The sequence below is a fragment of the Magnolia sinica genome, chromosome 19 (genome assembly GCF_029962835.1).
Source record: "Magnolia sinica isolate HGM2019 chromosome 19, MsV1, whole genome shotgun sequence".
Classification (NCBI taxonomy): Eukaryota; Viridiplantae; Streptophyta; class Magnoliopsida; order Magnoliales; family Magnoliaceae; genus Magnolia; species Magnolia sinica.
Genome location: NC_080591.1, coordinates 19,735,001 through 19,755,122, shown reverse-complemented (window position 1 = coordinate 19,755,122; position 20,122 = coordinate 19,735,001). Strand labels below are relative to the sequence as shown.

Here is a 20,122-nt window from a genome sequence, read left to right as displayed (position 1 = left end):
ATACCTGTAGTCAGTGTTCCATCGGGCATGCCAAAAAATGTTAGCACTAGGTTTGTTTTCTGTCATGTACGATATGTGCAGGCGTGCCAAAATCGATGTAGCAGCTCGATTCAAACTGAACAATTTTAACCCCAAACACCGAAATAAGTAGATACATCCCATAGGAACATATGTGACCAGAATCTGAGAAGATCGGTCACCAACCCAGCCACTTGCAGAATGTTTGTAATGATCTGGCGATAATCCGAGGGTAGCGTTCTTCCTCCGAAAGTGGGTTCCACCAACTTATAATCAATCATGATAGAGCGACTGTGAAAAAAACGCTTCTTTTAAAAGAACTACTTGTATTGGTAAGAATCAAGTCCAGCGTACGAGCATAGACATGGCTTACAACAAAAACATTGCTTTCGGAAATGGGTTAGGAGTGAAAGATGTGAAAGCCTAGGGCACATTTGGATGAACACTCAGGAGGGGTTTTGATGCCAAAACACCCATGACAAGCATGGTTTCAGGACTCATCCAAGTCAACTCGGATTCAGCACTATCTGATCCCGTTCAATACCAGGATGCACCATGGTGGGTCTGACTAGTTAAGCATGGTTTCAGGACTCATCCAAGTCAACTCGGATTCAGCACTATCTGATCCCGTTCAATACCAGGATGCACCATGGTGGGTCTGACTAGTTGGACACACATCCACAAAAAATGGGTCAATGTCCCGTCTGGGTTTTAAAACATGGTTCCAAACACAGCCATTGTTAATGATATAAGACTAACAGTCATCTCATCAAGTTCATAAATGTAAATGTGCTAAATTAAGCCCAAAAATCTCATGCGCAGATCACAGGCTGCATGAAGGTTAAAAAGACACCATCCAACCTTTTCACATGTAACCTCTGCCAGGTATTGCACTGGTTGCATCAATCTTTGACTGTGGTTCGGAGAATCTTCACCTCATGGATAGGTCTGATCAGCAGAAGAACATAATACATCAAGGTCTCTATGGTAATGGATTATATAAGTCTATGTGGCATATATGAACCACGGTCTGGACTCTGCAAATCATGGGCCCTGTTGTGGATGGGGCGTGGAAGTATAGATCACATTGGCCATAACAAACTATCTAATTTCCACTATTTGAATTCGGACTACTGCCTATTGGCTTTTTAACCATTTTGATGGCCACCAACCAAATGGGCAGTTAGGATCGTCCTGTCAGTGTGATTTATGGCTATGCTCCATTGATGATGAGGCCCAAAATTTGGAGGTCTAGATTCGCGTGCATTTATGCCGAGTGTACAGTGGATGGGTTGCCACAATTCCATGCCTTGTGATAATGCACAATGTTGCCTGGCCCTTTTATAGAGGAGAGAACCGAACACCTACAGCCAACGTACCACAACTTGTGGTACCACACTATCGTTCCAGCCAACATGCCACTCCTTTAGGAACTCGGTACCATGAAAAGGGTAGGCCCCACCATGAAGATCACCCAACAAAAATCAGGCTATTCTGTTCACTTCCATTCATGTATACATGTATTTTGGGTCAGATTGCTATTTCTCCATTCATTCCCACATTGTGGACTAACTTAACCAGCGGACCAGCCTGATATTTATGCCAGGTGATCTTCATGGTGAGGTCTACTGATTTCATGGTACTGATGTCCTAAAGGAGCATCATGTTGGTGGAAAGATGGTACGGTACCACAAGTTGTGGTAACTTGCCTGGAGACCATCAATCTCTTTAAAGAAGTATTTATTGATTACTAGTACTTGTTTGAACACAATTCCTTCAAGAGGTATATGCTTGTTTTGTTAATCCCTAGGGCCTGTTTGGATTTGGGCAAAGTTGTGTTGCGGCTAGCAACCCATGGCATGCTGTCAAGGCTAGTTGGTCATGGACATGTGCTGTTGCTAACGAGTTGTTCCATCCCTTGTTTGACAAACACTGTGGAATATAAACAAAATAGATTGTGGCACATGTGGGGAACTTAAAGATTAGTTGGTAGCACATTTTACACATGCATGTCCACATTGACACGCGTGCGCATTTTTTAGTCATTAATAGTGGGACACTTGACACGTGCACATTTGACACATGCATATAAGCACATGTGGGCTGCTTGAAGTGGGACAATCTCACATGTGGCTCATTGAAACATGTCTCATGTGCAAAGATATGATGTGCACCAAAACTAGTGTACAAGGTAATTCCACCCGTCCATCCAAGACACCTAATCCATGGTCCAACAGTCGCATATCCATGACAACTTGTCCAAAAGTGCATTGGTTCCCAAGCACATGGGGGTTGACAAACCATGGATATGTACGGTTGCTCCGACCGCATGTAGCAACACAATGCTGCCCAAATCCAAACAGCCCTTTAGTAACAAAACCTACTCCCATCAGTTGAAAAGGAAAATTAAAAATATATATATATCTCAGTAAATGGAACTATAAACCAATGAAGTGCATGGCGAATTGAAGGCACACCTGTCGTTATTATCAGTTTGAACACTGCCAAGACGCTTTATAATTTCCATTCCTGTACAAACTCTCCCAAAAATTGTATGTTTTCCTGCACAGAGTAGAAAACTGTACCATCAAACTCATACCTTTTAAGTAAGCGAGCACAATTGCACCCATACATCAGGGTTGCAAAAGTCAGAATTGTTAATTTTAAAACATAGGAACGATATTAAAATACTGAGCACAAGCGTGTGCAATGAAGCTCATGTATGAAACCATTCACATGGTGGAAGAAAGAAGAAGACAAGAGGCTGTTTGGAGAAAAGTGTTGTGTCATCAATTTCACTCCACCGTCACTTGAACTATTATTAACCATAATTACATAAGGAACATGGTTTCTTGAGCGAGCACCAAAATATATGCGCGCACACCATACATTAAAGCATCCTCTCTTAAACTCCCACTCAAGCTGGAGCAAAGATGTTATGCATGCCCAGCTTGCACACAATATCTTGAAGTTCAGAAAGATGGATAGTGTTGGTAAGAAGATCCGTGAGCTGATCATTGGTTCAGATATGAATATGAATAAACACAAGCACAATCTTCTCATGAACGAAATGACAATCAACATCTATATGTTTCATGTTTTGTCTCCTCCCCAAGGTAGCATTGCCGAGTGGGCGATACCTGTCTTGTTTATCCAGCTAACTTTTCTCCATGGTACTCAAATTCTACTTGTGAGAGCTCCTTCAGCTCGGCTACAACCTGGACTGAATACAAAGTCTTTTCCGCCGTAAGTAGAGACAGCAGCATTAAGGATCCAGCTTCAAAGCGGTTGCGTGTGTTGGCGCTTACATTTTTCAGCTGCTTTATCCTGAGAAAACATTTCTCTCTTTCATGGACAATGGGATTGGAAGCAATGGAGCGAAATAAGAATAGAAATTGATATACCAATGTCATGAAGAAGAGACTAAAGCCAAATAACCTCATTAGCAACATGTGCCATGGACTAATACTCTACTTCAGCAGACGACCAGGAAACGACTGACTCTTTCTTTTCCACGAAACAGGGTTGCCTCCAGCAAATATGCTATAACTTGAAGTGGAACGGCAATTAGCAGATGAAAAAGCCCAGTCAACATCATAATATGCCCGTATATCAAGATGACCATGATTAACATACAAGAGACCTATTTTGGGGGCTGATTTAAAGAAATGTAGAATTCTTACATTGCATTCAGATGGTGAGAACAAGGAGCATGCATGAACTAACTGACCGTGCCACTTTAGGTGAGAAAGACATGCAAATTATTCATGTAGGTTGCATGAAAAACAGCATTCTTGACATCCAGTTGATGAAGAGACCAGTGAGCTACTACAGATAGAATGGCACGCATAGAGTTCAATTAGGCAACAAGGCAAAATTCTCCTGATAGTCAACCTCAAACTGTTGAGAGAATCCCTTTGCGAGAACCATATGGGTTGTGCTGGAGGGTGAAAACCAATTTACAAGCCACAACATGTTTATCATTAGGATGATCCATTATATCCCATCTGCCTTGTTTCTCAAGAGCTGCCATTTCTTCCATCAATGCGACTTTCCAACTAGGGGTAGCCAAGGCATCTTTGACATTAGATGGAATAGAAATAGATGAGATAGAAAAAAGAAAAGAAAAAAAAAGCTTTGTAGGGAGGAGAAATGCACTCATAAGAAACAAAATTGCATATGGAATGAGAAGTGTTGGATCAATATCTTTCAGTGGGGAGCTCAGATTGAAGAGTGGAAGAACCAATATCAATAGTACCGAAAGCCAATAAGCTCCTTTCCTAGAGGCCCTGGAAAAGGAACCATCAGCAAGTTTAATGTGACTCAAGGAATTGGAGTACGATAAGAAATTACCTTCCGTTTTGGTCATATGAACAGTCTTGCAAAGAGCATTGGTCTGATTCCTGGATTCTGAATTCTCATTTGAAGTTTGCTCCTCCTCAACTTCAGCACTATTAGCTGCTCTCTTGGGCCTTGATCTAAGGTGGGGATAAAGGTCATAGCACTTCTCATGCACACGTCTATGATGATCACAATATGTCAAGAAGTTTATCTCTGTCGACATTCTTCATGAACAATTAAGACTGTCCTTTATCAGGTGGTTTTTAGACCTTGCTGCAAGAGCGGAGCTCTCAGGAATGGCTGATATATATATATCTAACTGTAGACAACCTCGAATGATGTAAGATACTCTCTGGCCAAGATCTAGACACGTTGATATATATAACCGTAGACAACCTCGAATGATGTAAGATACTCTCCACCCAAGACCTAGACACGTTGAGGCTCAAAGTCCAGGTGGAATCCTCCCAAAAACTCAAAAACATGTACTCATTCCAGTTGCTTCTTTAGCTCTTTGAGATTAGAAGCTGCAGATTGATAGTGATCAAGCTCTTCCCACTTCTGCACAAGTTATGCAAAATATTCCTCCACGGAGGATTCACCTTGTTTTATACTTGAAATTTCTTGATGTAACTGATACACACGAGCCGAGTCATCTCTCTGGGAATGTCTTAGCAACCTTATCCCATATTGCTTTAGCTGTTTTGAGTAGCATCAAACCACGACTAATATTAGGTTCATAGAATGAAGAAGCCAGGACATAACAGTCAGATTGTTGCTTTCCCAATCATCGTGGGATGGATCATATGCTGCTGGCTCCTTCTTGCCACCTGTAATATACCCCAGCTTTTTCTTGCTACTAATGAAGACTTTAAGTGATTGAGACCATTCAAGGTAGTTACAGCCATTGAGCGGTTGAGCCTAACAGTGGTGAACCTAGGTGGTAATCACCCACAGACATGAAGGTTTTCCGATCACCAGCAGCCACACAGGCTTCCAAACAAAAGGGGGGGGAGTGGAACTAGCAACTTGAAAAATGAAGAAAAACAGAGAGGCAACTCATGCACTTGTAGTTGTAGCACGTACCATTTGATTGAATGATCCTTGAGATGCAGGCATAGAAATGACAGAGAAAATGGTTGCCAAAATGCACAGGGATGAACAAGGGGCTAAAAGCCCTGTGGAAAATGATAGCCTGATCCAGCTAAGTAACCGGAAGATTTTCTGGCTAAGGATGCCAGCTACGTGCCAACTGATGCAACAATTGAGATCACCGGCTGACGCACTGGTAGAAGCCCCGGCTGTGGCCATTGGCTGATGCGCCAGCTGACAGAGACAGCGAGGGAGGCAAGGAAGGTGGAAGAGGAAAGGGAAGAAAGGAGAAGAGGGGGAAGGGAGGGAAAGGAGAAAGGAAAAGAAAGGAAGGAAGGAAAAAGGGAAGGGAAAAAAAGAGGGAAGATGAAACAGAAAATCAGATAATGACGCTCTGACAACATGAAACCTTCACATGGTGATAGAAAGAAGAAGAGAAGAGGCTGTTTGGAGAAAAGTGTTGTGTTGTCGATTTCACCCTCACACCCTCACTTAAATATTATAACCCTAATTACAGAAGGAAAATGGTGTCTCAAGGGATTACTAAAATATATGCACACACACAATAAATAAAAGAATCTCCTCCTATAGCGTGCATACCACACATGTTCTAGCATGGCAAGATAGGTTGGAGATCCAATCTAGAAAGGAACCACCACATTGACGCCCTAACCCAAGAATCAAGTTGATCCACTAGTCAATGCGGCCACAGTTTGAACAAATGCACGGCTCTGAAAAACTTAAAATGAAGTCTTCTAACCCATCCACCTGTTTGCAATATTGAGGCCCACATGCTGATTGGACCAGATTGGGAAAATGTTAAGGTCGAACCAACCTGATGGATGGATTGGTTTTTGCATCCATATGCCATCTTAGCACGTGTGGCGTGAACATGTGCTTTATTGCACACGAGGCGTGTGCTTAGCAAAGCTCCAAATGCTAAACCCTTTATAGATGAAATGAAAAAACAAAAAATGGTGCTACAACCCATCTGGTATTGAGGATCATTAGAAAAGACCAAGAAACAAAGGAACACATTTACGTTTTTAAACAATCAAATTTCAAAAAGTTTGGTGGGGCCTACATAATGAGGACACAACCATTTTCAAAATAGAATAAATTATGACATGTAATATATTAACACATCTATTAGGGGGAAATATCTTATGTTGTCATATTTTAGTAGGCATTTATATATGATTTATATAGTTCTAAACTTCTAATACAGTTCTACAAAGTCATACCATCGGGTTCTCAATCTTATGAGCATGAGTATAAAGCTCTAGGCTCCAGCATAGTGTGGCGAAAGCAAGGACTAAGATTTAAGAATTTAAAATATAAAAAATAATAAAAAAGGATATAGAATTAGTTTGGCTACATGCCAAAGAGATAAACATGGAAATCGATTTTCTACTTGGGGCTGGTTTGTATTGGTGGAAAATGGGATTCAACTATGGAAAAGGAAATCGATTTTCTCTGATGTGACAATTTTCTTTCCTCGTTTGTGAAAGACAAGCAGATTAAGTGATGCAAGACAATTAACCACTTGCATTAAAAGCTCGAACTGTTAGAGTATGGCGAATTAATCACTATCTCATAGCCTAAGCCCCACATCTCATGGATTAAGACATCGGCCGAACCCCCTTCGTAGGCCCCAAATCACATGGGCCGCCCACCCCGAGTGTGTCCCCGCATCCCACGGGCTACCCCACTCAAGCCCGGTTTGAAATGCGCATTAATCACCCCTAGTAAGGAATCTCAAACACAAGACCTCCCCCGTAGGCTCCAAATCGCATAGGTCACCCACCCCGAGTGTGCCCCTGCATCCCACAGGCGACCTCACTCGAGCCCAGTGTGAAAATGCACCTGCATTAATCACCCCTGGTGAAGAGTCTCAAATACGAGACCTCCTGCTTTGATACCAATTTGATGCAAAACAATTAACCACTTGCTCTAAAAGCTCGAACTGTTAGAGTATGGCGAATTAATCCCTTTATCTCATAGCCCAGGCCCCACATCTCACAGGTTAGGACATCGGCCGAACCCCTTTCGTAGGCCCCAAATCACATGGGCCGCCCACCCCGAGTGTGTCCCCACATCCCACGGGCTACCTCACTCGAGCCTGGTGTGAAATACGCATCAATCACCCCCGGTAAGAAAATTTGATGCAGGACATGAAATTCAAATATGACGTGCGAGATTTCAGGCTTAAGATCACGTTAGTTCATAAATAATTACACAAAAATTCCACATCCCACACAAAAGTCCAAACATTCAATTAAGGGGAATCTATGCGAGTCCAAGCCTACACATGATAGGGATGGATCAATAAAATTTATGAACCAAACGATGCTCAAAGATAAGAAATATTCATCCACACATGCATAGTAATCAGCCTATGATCCAAGGGATTCCCTAAGTTCAATTCAAGAATCCTAAGGTGAGAAAAGGGGGCAAATAAATTAGGGCTAATGCAAGCTTGGGTTAGGGTTTATGAAATAGGAATGAAATGAGGAAAACAAGACCCAAAGAAAGCTCCCGCATGCAGACGGTGACCCGGGGCTAACGCACGTGCACAGGTGGGCTGGCCGCACGTATGATGGAAGCCCGCCTTCCCAAATTAACACCTGGGCCTTAGTCGGCCAGGGGAGGCCTCCAATCCCTCCAAGTTTGACGACAATCCAGCATACGGTCGAGGTGTGGTACTCCGTCGAAGTTTCAGCCCTCCTACAGGTCTAGATTCTGGAAACTGACTGTAGGGGGATGAATAGCTGCAAAAGCTGAAAAATTCAAAGCAATGATGATGATAGAAGAAGAGAGATATGGATAGGAGAGGGTAGGGATGGATGGGGATAGATGTGGCTTCGCACTACGGTAGTTAGCCCTTCGAAAAGGGAGGACTTCGCACTCACTTGAATTCTCCCACAACTCACGAAGAGAGCACAAAAAAATAAAGCAAGAATTTTTATTAAACTTGAATGAATGAAAAGAACTACAAGGGGTGCCTATTTATAGGAAAAAACCTATACCCCAAAAACTCTCACCATGTGCGCAACCTATTACTTGGCGATGAAGTAAACTAAAATAAAAATCAAACAAAGAAATCTAAAGCGTTCACGATGTTCTAAATAATAATAAGCAAAACCTAAAATATGAAATCAATCTGACGAGTGGGCCACGATCATGAGATCCCGTGATGGGCTTTACTTTACTATCGGGCCCACTTTTTTGAACCAAAACTTATCTTCTAGCTAGGAGGCCTTCCCTGGACGTCATCATCGAGCCAGATAAATAAAGCAGGAATTTTTATTAAACTTGAATGAATGAAAAGAACTACAAGGGATGCCTATTTATAGGAAAAAAACCTATACCCAAAAACTCGCACCATGTGCGCAACCTATTACTTAGCGATGAAGTCTCCGGGATGTCAGGATCAAGTCTCTGAATCTCCTCCTCAGTGAGCCACGTGCTGTCTGAAGTTTGGCGTGACTTCCATTTAACTAGGTACTTCTGAAACCCACGACGTTGAAACTATCTCATGGTCCAGGATATCCTTTATTTCTTCTCTGGGTATGTGAAGGTTAGGTATGGTAAGTAGAGGCTGGGAAGAAAGGTCGGGAAGAGTAGGTATGGGAGGTAGAGGCTGGGAAAATGGGTCGGGACAGGTAGGTGTGGGAGGTAGAGGCTGGAAAAATGGGTCGGGAGGGGGCCGTGGATTAAAGGAAAGGTCTGGGGAATCAAGATGGTTAGGCGAAAAGCTAGACAATGTGTCAATGGCCCCTTGAAATGCAACTAAATCCTCCACATTAAATGTGGAACTAATTCCCATGAAAGGTGGAAGATTTTTCACATACGCATTGAGACCGTTTCATTTTATAATTTTGAATGGTCCAGCGCTATACACATGTAATTTTCGAACGGCACCCTGAGGGTAGCGCTCTGGCCTGATGCGAATCATGACAGTCCCTTACATTGAATTCCTTGAAACATTTATGTTGATCTGCAGAAAGTGAGTAATGTTCATTACTAGTCATGATCTTCTGCCTGATTTCTTGATGTCATGAATGAATGTGATGTGCAGAAGACTCTGCAGGCTCTGACGGCCTATGGGACAGTGACATAGGGACAAGATCAATAGGTTTCCCAGGTTTATAACCAGTAACGACTTCATAAGGACTGAGACATGTGAACCTATCGACAGAACTATTAAACGCAAACTCGACTATAGGTATTATGATGTCCCATGTTCTGGTGTGCTCTATATCCCTCCTAGGGGGAAACTCATTTGGTAGATCATCAGGAACGACATCACGAAACTCATCCACTACCGGAATGGCCTCAGTGGGTAACTCTACATTAGCCTCTGGTGCACTCTCTCTAGCCACAAGGCCGCACATGTTGTACCCCTCAAAATAATGGTCTTAATGTCCCTCATGGGGTAAGGGTATGGGTGCACGCCCATGACTGATTCCTTGGCCACCTCCATTCATTGGTCTATCCCCCTGGCCACCTACCTGAGATTGGTCATCTTCCCTAATGGTGGGGTTTGTCCTGAGAGAGGCCTCTATTTGGTCAAGGCGTTGATCTATGCTTCGTTTCAAGCACTTACCCCAAGACTCGATCTGCTGGGACAGCTTGTTTAGTGACTCTAGCAGTTGTTCCATGTTTAGTGTAGGGTGCTAGCGAAAACCATGACCCGTACGTGTGGGCATACAACTTGCTAATTCCACATAAGGACTTTTTACGACGACTATATAGGGCTAAATGATCCTATGAGACTCTATATGAGGAGACTATGCAATGTTACTCCAACAATATAGTTAATAAAATAACAGACTATGGACTCCTAAAAGCTACATGTGATGGATTAGATGCATGACGGACTCAAAAAAACTAACCCTAAACAAATAATGTATTCCCCTATAAGAACCCTAGGCTTTGATACCAAATTTGATGCAGGCATGAAATTCAAACATGACGTGCGAGATTTCAGGCTTAAGATCACGTTAGTTCAAAAACAATTACATAAAAATTCCACATCCCACACAAAAGTCCAAACATTCGGTTAAGGGGAATCTATGCGGGTTCAAGCCTACACATGATAAGGCTGGATCAATAAAATTTATGAACCAAATGATGCTCAAAGATAAGAAATATTCATCCACACATGCATAGTAATCAACCCCTAATCCAAGGGATTCCCCGTGAAATGCCCCTGCATTACTAAGGAAATCGGTTCTCCTTTCCACAATTTTCCTCAGAAAAGGATTATTTCATTTTCCTCTCTAAAACCTAAGAAACCATATTTCCACCCTACCTAAAAAATTGAGTAATGTATCCCCCTGCTACCTATCAAGCCAAAAATGACTCCAAGAGCCATCTCTTGCAATGTAAGATATGCCCCATTCTGGAAAGAGCACAGACCACCCACTTTAAGCACAACTTTCCATCTGCCAGAAACCCTAATAATGAATTGCATGAGCAGCCCACCCCAAAAAAAAAAAAAAAAAAACCTCCAAAGGCATGCCACTCAAGCAATAGCACCAAAGTAATATGCTTAACAGTCCTTAACTGCCAAGTTCCTTCGGTTTACAAAGCTCATCAAGTGATATTTGTTTTTATTTTTGGTCTCACCAAAGAAAGTCCCTGCTCTGGATCTTTTCCGTTCTACAAATAACACTCATCGAGTAGTGGAAAAGCAACATAAAGCACAATGGCATGCTTGCTAGTGCCAATTTGATTAGACTGATGCATCCCCCTACTAATGAATATCAGCTTTTCCACCCTGAGATTTTGTGCAACCTCCCACTTACCACCACATCCCAAAGAAGTTTTGTTAGTTTGACTACATAAAGGGAGGCCAAGATATGTTGTTGGGAGCTTTCCAAATTTGCAACCAAAGGTCGAAGAGCATTGACCTCGTCTTCCCCTATGTAAACCCCCAGCAATTCACTTTTCTAAATATTATTTTTTTTACCCTAACACAAGCTCAAAGCAATGAATTAGCTTCCACGAGTTATCAGCTTGTGTCTATTCCACCTCACTAAGTAGAAGTGTTTTGTCTACATACTAGAGACGAGAAATCTGAAAATTCACATGCTCAACTTCAAAGCCCTTCAATTAGCCCTAATCACTCGCCCGATTCTACATTTTACTTATGGACTCTACCGGAATCACAAATGGGAAAAGGTAGAGAGGATCCCCCAACGATGACCCACAACTACTTTTGAAGAAACCATTGGGAGAATCATTGATTAACAATGAGAAATAGGCTGAGCTCATAAATTCCCACATCACTTTCTCCACCTAGTACCAAATCCCGATCAACTCAACATATACTGCACAAACTTCCAATTCACATAATCATAAGCTTTCGCCATGTATAATTTGCAGATAATTCCAGCTTCTTTTTTTTCCAAAATACCAAATAATTCTGACTTGTGCCTAGAATCAATGCATTCATGAGCAATAAGAGCCCCATCAAGAATTTTCCTTCCACACACAAAAGGATTATACCAGTACCACTTAGCACCTTTCAAAGCTTGTGAGAACTTTCACCAAAATTATACCAGTACCACTTAGCACCGATCAAACTTATTGGCCTATAATCTTTCAAGCTCCTAGGTCAATTCCCTTCTAGTTTCCTTTGAGTTGCAGGATAACTAGGATTCTTCATTTTCTCATTGCCCTAATTGAGCCCACTGCCCCTTCCATGATGTCACTCCTTCCCGCTTGTTGGAAGGAGTGTTCTTTTGATCACCTTAATCCATTCTTAAGATGTTGGATTGACTCCAACTGCCTATTTCCATGGCAAAGAAAGGCTCTTGATAAAAATGGGTGGTGATTGATAAATAGGAAAAGGGTCTAAAAAGATATATCAACATCATTAAAAACATGGACAAGGTTGTTGTTACAAGAGTGAGAATAGCCTGTCATGAGGCAAATGAGTTCCCAATTGTGGTGGGTTTTCACCAGGTCCTCATTATGCCCATACCGTTTTCCAGTTGTTATAGATGAATTAACCGCTAGTATCTAGGATGAAGACACTTTGTGCATGTTGTTTGCCAATAATGTTATGTTCCTTCATCAGAAACTAGAAGGGTATTCAATGCTAAATTGAAGGTGTGGACTCTAGAATCCAGAGATCTAAAAACTAGCAAAGCCAAGACAAAATATTTGGACAGTCTGTACTGGATTGCACGTAGGCAATCGTACACCTGTACAGTTGAGTCAGTGGATGAGCCACTGCCATTTAGAAATGGTAAAAAACGCATAGTAGGCTCACCTCAGATAAAATACCCTTTGTTATTTACGAATAGGGTGAGAAGATGAGAACCGCAAAGGATATCATGAGGCATGAAGGTTTTCTATAGAAGTGACAATGAACAGCAAGAAAAGATACCAAATCACCACTCAGATTCTGGTAAACTAGTACAGGCCGTGGAATTTGGCAAAACATAATCAGCTGATTGCATAAATTTTGAAAGGGACCTACTGCCACTACATAGCTACATATGAGCACATCTCACCGAGACTCTAAGAAAATGATAAAATTCATAGAATGGGTATTGATTATATCTAGAATCCTAGATAGATTATATGTTTACCATCCAGTGACTGAGCTGGTGCCAGAGTAATAAAGAACTGACTTCCGTTTGTGTTAGGACCAGCATTTGCCATGGATAGAATACCGGCGCCAGTATGCTTTAATTCAGGTCTTATCTCATCTTCAAACTTTGAACTGCACAGCATATCAAGAACAAATCAGCAGATACTCATGATAAATAAATAAATAATAAATTTAAAAAAAAAAAATTGTTTAACCATTCACAAGATCCACCCACTCTTTAGACTAATGAGACCATGGAAAGACCATCTAATATAGTTGTGGCAGAATGACAAGTAAATTTAGCTACTAAAGTTTTAATAATAAGCATATAATAATATACATTCTATGAGGCGCACTCCAGTTATGGTGGGTACCGTTGTCACTGTTACAGTGATACTAGGCAGATGTGAGGCCCACGTTATGGATGCAGGCCATACAACCCATCCATCATACGCATAACCTCATATTAACCCTAGGTGTAAAAAATCAGCCCAATCCAACTCTCAGGTGGGTCACAACCCAGAACAATCTGAGAGGGGACATGCACCCTTGATTTGAACATGGCCCACCTGAACTGGAAAACTGCCTGATTTTTTTGCCTGACCTTTTATCCATGCCAGATGAAGGGTCTGAATGGCCTGGATTTTATATAAATAGCATGGTGGACCCTCCACACAAACCAAGGGAGAGTGTTCCCTCCCAACTTCTTTCCCATTGTGCGGCCTGCCTGATTCACTGATTGGCCTGATTTTCTGGCTCTGGTGGTAACCTGAGCTGATGCATCTGATGGACGGGTTGGATTTCATGCATGCACCACATCGGCCAGACTCCTGCCCAGTACCACTGCAGCATGTGGTGGTAGTGGTGCCACTAGAGCATATCCAACATTCCATATGGTGAGCAACGCTCCGTCAAGCACAGCGACTGCTAAATAAAAGTTGAATCAGTCAGAGATTGACAGGAATTATTAAAGTGCAAAACACATTTACTCGCTTGGTCCACAATCTTGAGTGCAGACGAGAATTATTTCATACACAAATCATCAATAAGCATGAGAAATCATAGTCCATAAATCATAAGATTGGCATGGAGAAAAGCCACATGATTCTCCCGAATGGCGCTTCCTCTCATGCAGGTCGTTACACTTGCCAGACTCTACAATCGTAGAGACAAAGGCTCTTCATTGTGCTTGCAGTTCTCATGAGTAATAGGGACAACTGTTTTTGTAATTTAGGGGCCATCCATAGGATAATTCACTGGCGGAAACAGAGGATAGCTTTCTGAACCAAATTACCAACCCAAGTTGGCTCTTGGTGGACCCTGCAAGATGATATCATACAAAAACCATAACTTTCGTTACCCCCCAATCTTGGTCCTGTTGGAAATATCACTTGCTATCCAACATTGGCACAACATTTGGCACTGAAAAGTTGCCCACAAGAATAAGTGACAAAAATGCCCCAGCACCAATTCTCCACAGTCAGAGAAGACGTGTTCTTGTGCTGAGATCCCATGCTCGGGCTTCCAATTCCATCAGACCTAGTACTTTGATGTCTTGTCTTGTCTTCTTCTTCTTCTTCTTCTTCTTCTTCTTCTTCCTTTTCCTTTTCTGTTACCTTTCATGCTGATACACATCAATGCTACACATCTAGAAAACTACCCATCCCAATTTTCAATCCAACAAATTCATCATGCAGTCTCTTTGGATGATGCCTTCTAATTTCTAGTCATTTGAAGCAAAAAAAAAGAAAATGTAGATCTCATGCTTGAAAATTTCTCCAGCAAATATAAACTGATGGAGAAGTGCCATCGTGGACATTGGTAAGATCAAATCCTTTGAAGGAGTTGCCATATCATTAGGATGCATTGTTGTGTCTCTTCCCACGAAGCATCTAGGGATCCATCTTGGAGCAAATTTGAGGGCATATGAAACTTGGGAACCAATGGCTGAAAGCTATGTGAAAATTTTGTCTCTTGGAGGAAATCGTATTGATCTCTTCGAGCATGTAGACGCATATTTGTGGTTTGTGTGGGCCCTCTCTCTCTCTATACCATGGACCCTCTCTTTTTGGACCGTGGGCCCTCTCTCTAGATCATGAGCCCTCTCTTTCTGGATTGTGGGCCATCTCTTATTCTTCTCTTATTTCGCTTATTATTTTTCTTTATTTCCTTTTTTATTTCTTTTATTATTTTTGTTTCTTTTGATTTCCTCTTTTGCCCTTGTTCTACACAAGAAGGATCTCTCCTCAAATAATTCCATGTCAAACAACCATTCACTCCAAAAGCTTAAGCTGTTAGAGTGTGGTGTATCAATGTATATCAAGGGACTTTATCACTTCAACACCCCCTCGCACATGCGGGGTGAGAACTCCGCACGGGAACATACCGACGAGGGTGGAGGGACACTCACACCATAAATAGGCGGGGCTTAATTTCCCGGTCCCTAGGCCAGACCTAATTTTTCCTGACCCCCCATGGGAGAATAATATATTAGTGAAGCATATTTGCTGCTCTCGAGATTCAAACATAGGACCTTCCGCTTTGATACCATGTCAAACAACCATTTACTCCTAAAAGCTTAAGCTGTCAGAGTGTGGTGTATCAATGTATATCAAGGGACTTTTATCACTACAACATTCCAGTCACAGAAATAGGAAGATAAAAGAAGATTAATTGCCAATTGAATATGATGTTATAACTCATAACTCCGATAGGGCCATGTTTATAACCACCTAACCTTGAAACAGCCGTGCTTGAAGTCTTGCGCAGGAGGATCATTCGGAGTCTAGGAACATTAACACCAAAAAAATAAAATAAATAAACAATGCTCTGAAGTCACACGATGAAGAATCATTTGGAGTCCTGCTTTTACAAGGAACTCGTTGGACTCTTAAAGTTGAAATCATAGAAGAGATTCTACAGGTTTTGGATGAAGCTCATGCTACCCTCAACAGGAACGATGATTCCATTTGAGATCATTAACCAAAAGGAATTTTATCCTCCAAAGAGCTCTTTAAGACTTTGTTCTGGGCCCTGCTTGAAGTTTTGGGAATCATGTGCTCCCTGCTCATCTTAAGGAGTGCTGCTCTACAGTAGTTGCCAACAAGATCTTGACTATTAGCCACCTTTAGAGAAAGAACATGGCTATCTTGGATGCATTTATGTGTTACATGGATGTAGAGTTGGTGAATCATCTACTCCTCCATATGAATTAGGTTAAGAGATGTGGCATTTCTTTCTCCATATGTTCAACATATCACAGGCGAAACCTCATCCAACAGATGACCTTATGACAAGCAGGGCATCCAACCTCTTCAAACCAAGAGGAAGAGTGCTTGTAGCACATTATAGCATGCAACCATGTTGGGATTTGGAAGTAGAGAAATAGAAGATTTTTTTATGGCATAAATGTTCTTGTAGTGTGGTTAAGGGAAAATAACTTGTGCTTGATGAGTTGGGGGCTTCCCATGATTAAAAGCATGAGGGCTTCAGATCTTGATCACAATGAGGGAGCCATCATTCAAGACTCCTTGAACCCTAAAAAGAAGACCGACTCTTGGGAGTTGCCGCTGCCATGAGTTTGGAGGTTCAATGTCAATAGTTGTTTCACAGGCAGGACCGATGCTGTTGTTATGGAAGACAAAGGTTCCATCCTCCCAGCATTTTTTTGGTCTTCAGTTGATAAAGACTCCCACTTCGTAGAGGAAATGGTGATACAGGTGGGTATGAGGGTATCTCCCTTTTTTCAGATTCAATTGTTGGCCGCCTCATTGTGGAAGGGGACTCCAAAAATGCCATTATGTGGGTTGTCAAGGCCACTACCACCCTTTGGGGAAAGCTCTTTTGGTGAATGAAAGAAGCCCATGCTTGTCTTTGCCTACTTCCTTCTGTGATGTTTTGAGGGAGGCCAATGATATAGTTAGGGCCTATTTGGATTTACGTATAGGATTGTTTTGCATTGTTCTTTTGTGCAGACATAGTATTCGTGACACTATAATTCGTATCCGTCCATTTTGTCATTGACAAACAGACTATTTGGTTTAGAGTTAATTTGGATATGTATACAATGCGGATTTGTAAGTCGTTGTTTGGGAAAAGATTATCTTGGCCATGGTGGATGGCCTATAACCATAAGAAGTACGACAACCCCAACCGTGTAATGAACGATCACGCACTACCATCCTGCAGATACCCAGTGTTGTCAATAAGATACACCTGCAAAGAAAATCGCTACTCAGGTGTATTGCGTGGGATCCCATCTTTGTAGGGTATATGAGAAAGCTGATAGTTACTCCCCTACGATATACATCTAGTGAGTAGAGTTGTTTCTTAGAGTATTCTGACGTAAAAAGAAGTTACATGGAGGAGATAAAATCCACCCATGTAGAGATGGATACTCTCACCATGAATTCAGCGATCACGTTTTAAATCCAAACTATAAAGGAAACAATACTCGCTACATGGCTTTTATGAATCTCTCTGAACAAGTTCTAATGGGCGGAAGTAGGATAGAAAAATGCAAGCTTCACACAGAGTCTAAGGATATGACGTCTTCGTCTTCGTCGACGAGGAAGATGCAAACACGCTGGCGAACGTCTCAGATGTGATGGTAGAAGGATGATCTTCTCTGTCACAGTCCGTGAGGACGAAGAGATAAGATGAAGGAGGGAGTAGCTATGAGAAATAGACCACGGAACCATCTGCAGGAAGAGTTATTTTTTTTCTCTCTGGCGGTGCAGTGCAATGAAAGCATCGCAGTGTTCGATGCTCTGTATACTGACAGCGGAGACGCATGTAGCTATAAAAATTGTTCGATGACATACTCGAGAGGGACGTGGACAGCGGATTTGAATTCCAATTCAAACACACAAAATGTATTATTTTTTATATAAAATGATCTTATACGATCTGGGCCGTTAATCCAAACACGCCCAAAGTAATTTATACCCTATCCTTGATAAGTGAACAAATCTTATATCCCTTGTCACCACCCCAATCCAAGTTCTCCCTTTTTTGGAGCCGTCTTTGGCCATCATTGCACATGTTTGGACCATCCCAATGTGCTTTCCATTAATTTTCTTTTATCGGATTGCTTACTAGCTTGCTATGAATAACCTCGTTCTTAATTATAACCATCGTTGACTTTCAAGTTCCAACACATCCGTCTCAACATCCTCATCTATGAAAAGCTTAATCTCTGTTCATGTTGCCTTCTAACTTCCAACACTTTGTCCCATACAACATAGCCTGTCAAGTAACTGCTTATAAAATCATTGCTCAAGTTTCATAGGAATGCAGTGATTATGCAACTCTGCAGAAGCACATCTCCACTTCATCACCCAACTCTGATCTTATTGAAAACATCTTGACCAAATGCTTTGTTAGCCAATAGCAAACACTTTAATGAAAAAAAGAGGGGGAAAATCAGCCATCAACTAAGACGGTGCATGGTAATTACCAACACATAAAGCCTATCTTAGGACTCCTTAGTTAATACATTAAGGGCTTGTTTGGATTAACGGCCCAAATCGTATAGGATTGTTTTATAAAAAAAATAATACATTTCGTGTGTTTGAATTGGAATTCAAATCCGCCGTCCACGTCCCTCTCGAGTACGTCGTCGAACTACTTTTATAACTACACACGTCTTCGCTATCAGTATACAAAGCATCGAGCACTACAATACTTTCATTGCACTGCACCACCAGAGAGAGGAAAAAAAAAACTCTTCCCGCAGATGGTTATGTGATCCATTTTTCATGGCTAATCCCTCCTTTATCTTATCACTTCGTGCTCACGGACTATGACAGAGAAGATCGTCCTTCTACCATCACATCTTCGCCAACGTGTTTGCATCTTCCTCGTCGGCGAAGACGAAGACATCATATCCTTAGACTCTGTGTGAAGCTTGTATTTTTCCTTCCTACTTCTGCCCATTAGAACTTGTTCAGAGAGATTCAGAAAAGCCAGGTAGCGAGTATTGTTTCTTTTATAGTTTGGATTTAAAACGTGATCGTTAGATTCATGGTGAGAGTATCCATCTCTACATGGGTAGATTTTATCTCCTCCATGTACCTTATCTTTATGTTTGAATACTCCAAGAAACAACTCTACTCACTGGATGTATATCATAGGGGAGTAGCCATCAGCTTTCTCATATACCCTACAAAGATGGAATCCCACCCAATACACCCAAGCAGCGATTTTCTTTGTAGACGTATCTTATTGACAACACTGCGTATCTGTAGGATAGTAGCGTGTGATCGTTCATTACATGATCGGGGTTGTCATACTTCTTACGGTTATAAGTCGTCCACCATGGCCAAGATAATCCTTTCCCAAACAACGACTTACAAATCCGCATTGTATACATATCCAAATTAACTCTAAACCAAACAGTCTGCTTGTCAATGACAAAATGCACGGATACAAACTACAGTGTCACGAATACCATGTCCGTACAGAAGAACAATGAAGAACAATCCTATACGTAAATCCAAACAGGCCCTTAGGAATAATTTGGTAATGCTATCGTAAAGCAGACCCAAATAGCTAGGACAAGGCTATGATGATGATGATTTAATGTTCTAGCATATTGCCAATAGGCACAAACATATAGCCTTTAGTTGGTCATGGTATGTTAAAATTGTGCAAAATCACCATCTATATTCCACCTATATAGTCTCTTGCTCATTAAATGAGCTGGCGGAGACGGTGTAGTGTGTGTGAGTGATCTAAGGTTCAATCACTAGTAGTGTAACCTCTAAAAAAAATTCCACCTATATATTGCCAATATAAAACCAATAAATCAATTCATATTGATATACCATGTTGTTGAAAAATCCTTGATGTAGTTTTCTGTGATGGCGGTTGCAATTGTTCATTTTACCATTAGAGCCTTTTTTTCATGCTTTTCTCGGAGGTTTGGAGAAAGCAGGAATCCATAGGAATTCCCTAGTTCTCCCTTCTTGAAAGGAAGAGGGTAAAATTCTTTTTCCTTTCCGTAAGGACTAGGAGATTGGATCTAGCCATAAGAATGCTTGGTATAAATAACTCATTTCT

At 41.5% G+C, this 20,122-nt stretch overlaps 1 protein-coding gene across 3 annotated transcripts in view; it reads right to left on the bottom strand.

Annotated features, from left to right (window-relative positions):
* Positions 1-706: 706 nt before the first annotated feature.
* The window catches only part of LOC131234934 (peptidyl-prolyl cis-trans isomerase CYP18-2), a 22,603-nt gene continuing 3,187 nt past the window's right edge, over positions 707-20,122 (bottom strand). The window contains exons 4-6 of one of the 3 annotated variants that reach the window (XM_058231937.1): positions 13,059-13,192; positions 2,496-2,580; positions 707-966 (exon numbers count right to left, since the gene is read on the bottom strand). In XM_058231937.1, the coding sequence (XP_058087920.1) occupies positions 921-966; positions 2,496-2,580; positions 13,059-13,192 (265 nt within the window). In that variant the 3' untranslated portion in view covers positions 707-920. Of the gene's footprint in view, positions 967-2,495; positions 2,581-2,785; positions 3,346-3,456; positions 3,568-13,058; positions 13,193-20,122 lie in introns of those variants that run through there. The other 2 variants (XM_058231938.1, XM_058231939.1) reach the window with 2 other exon arrangements.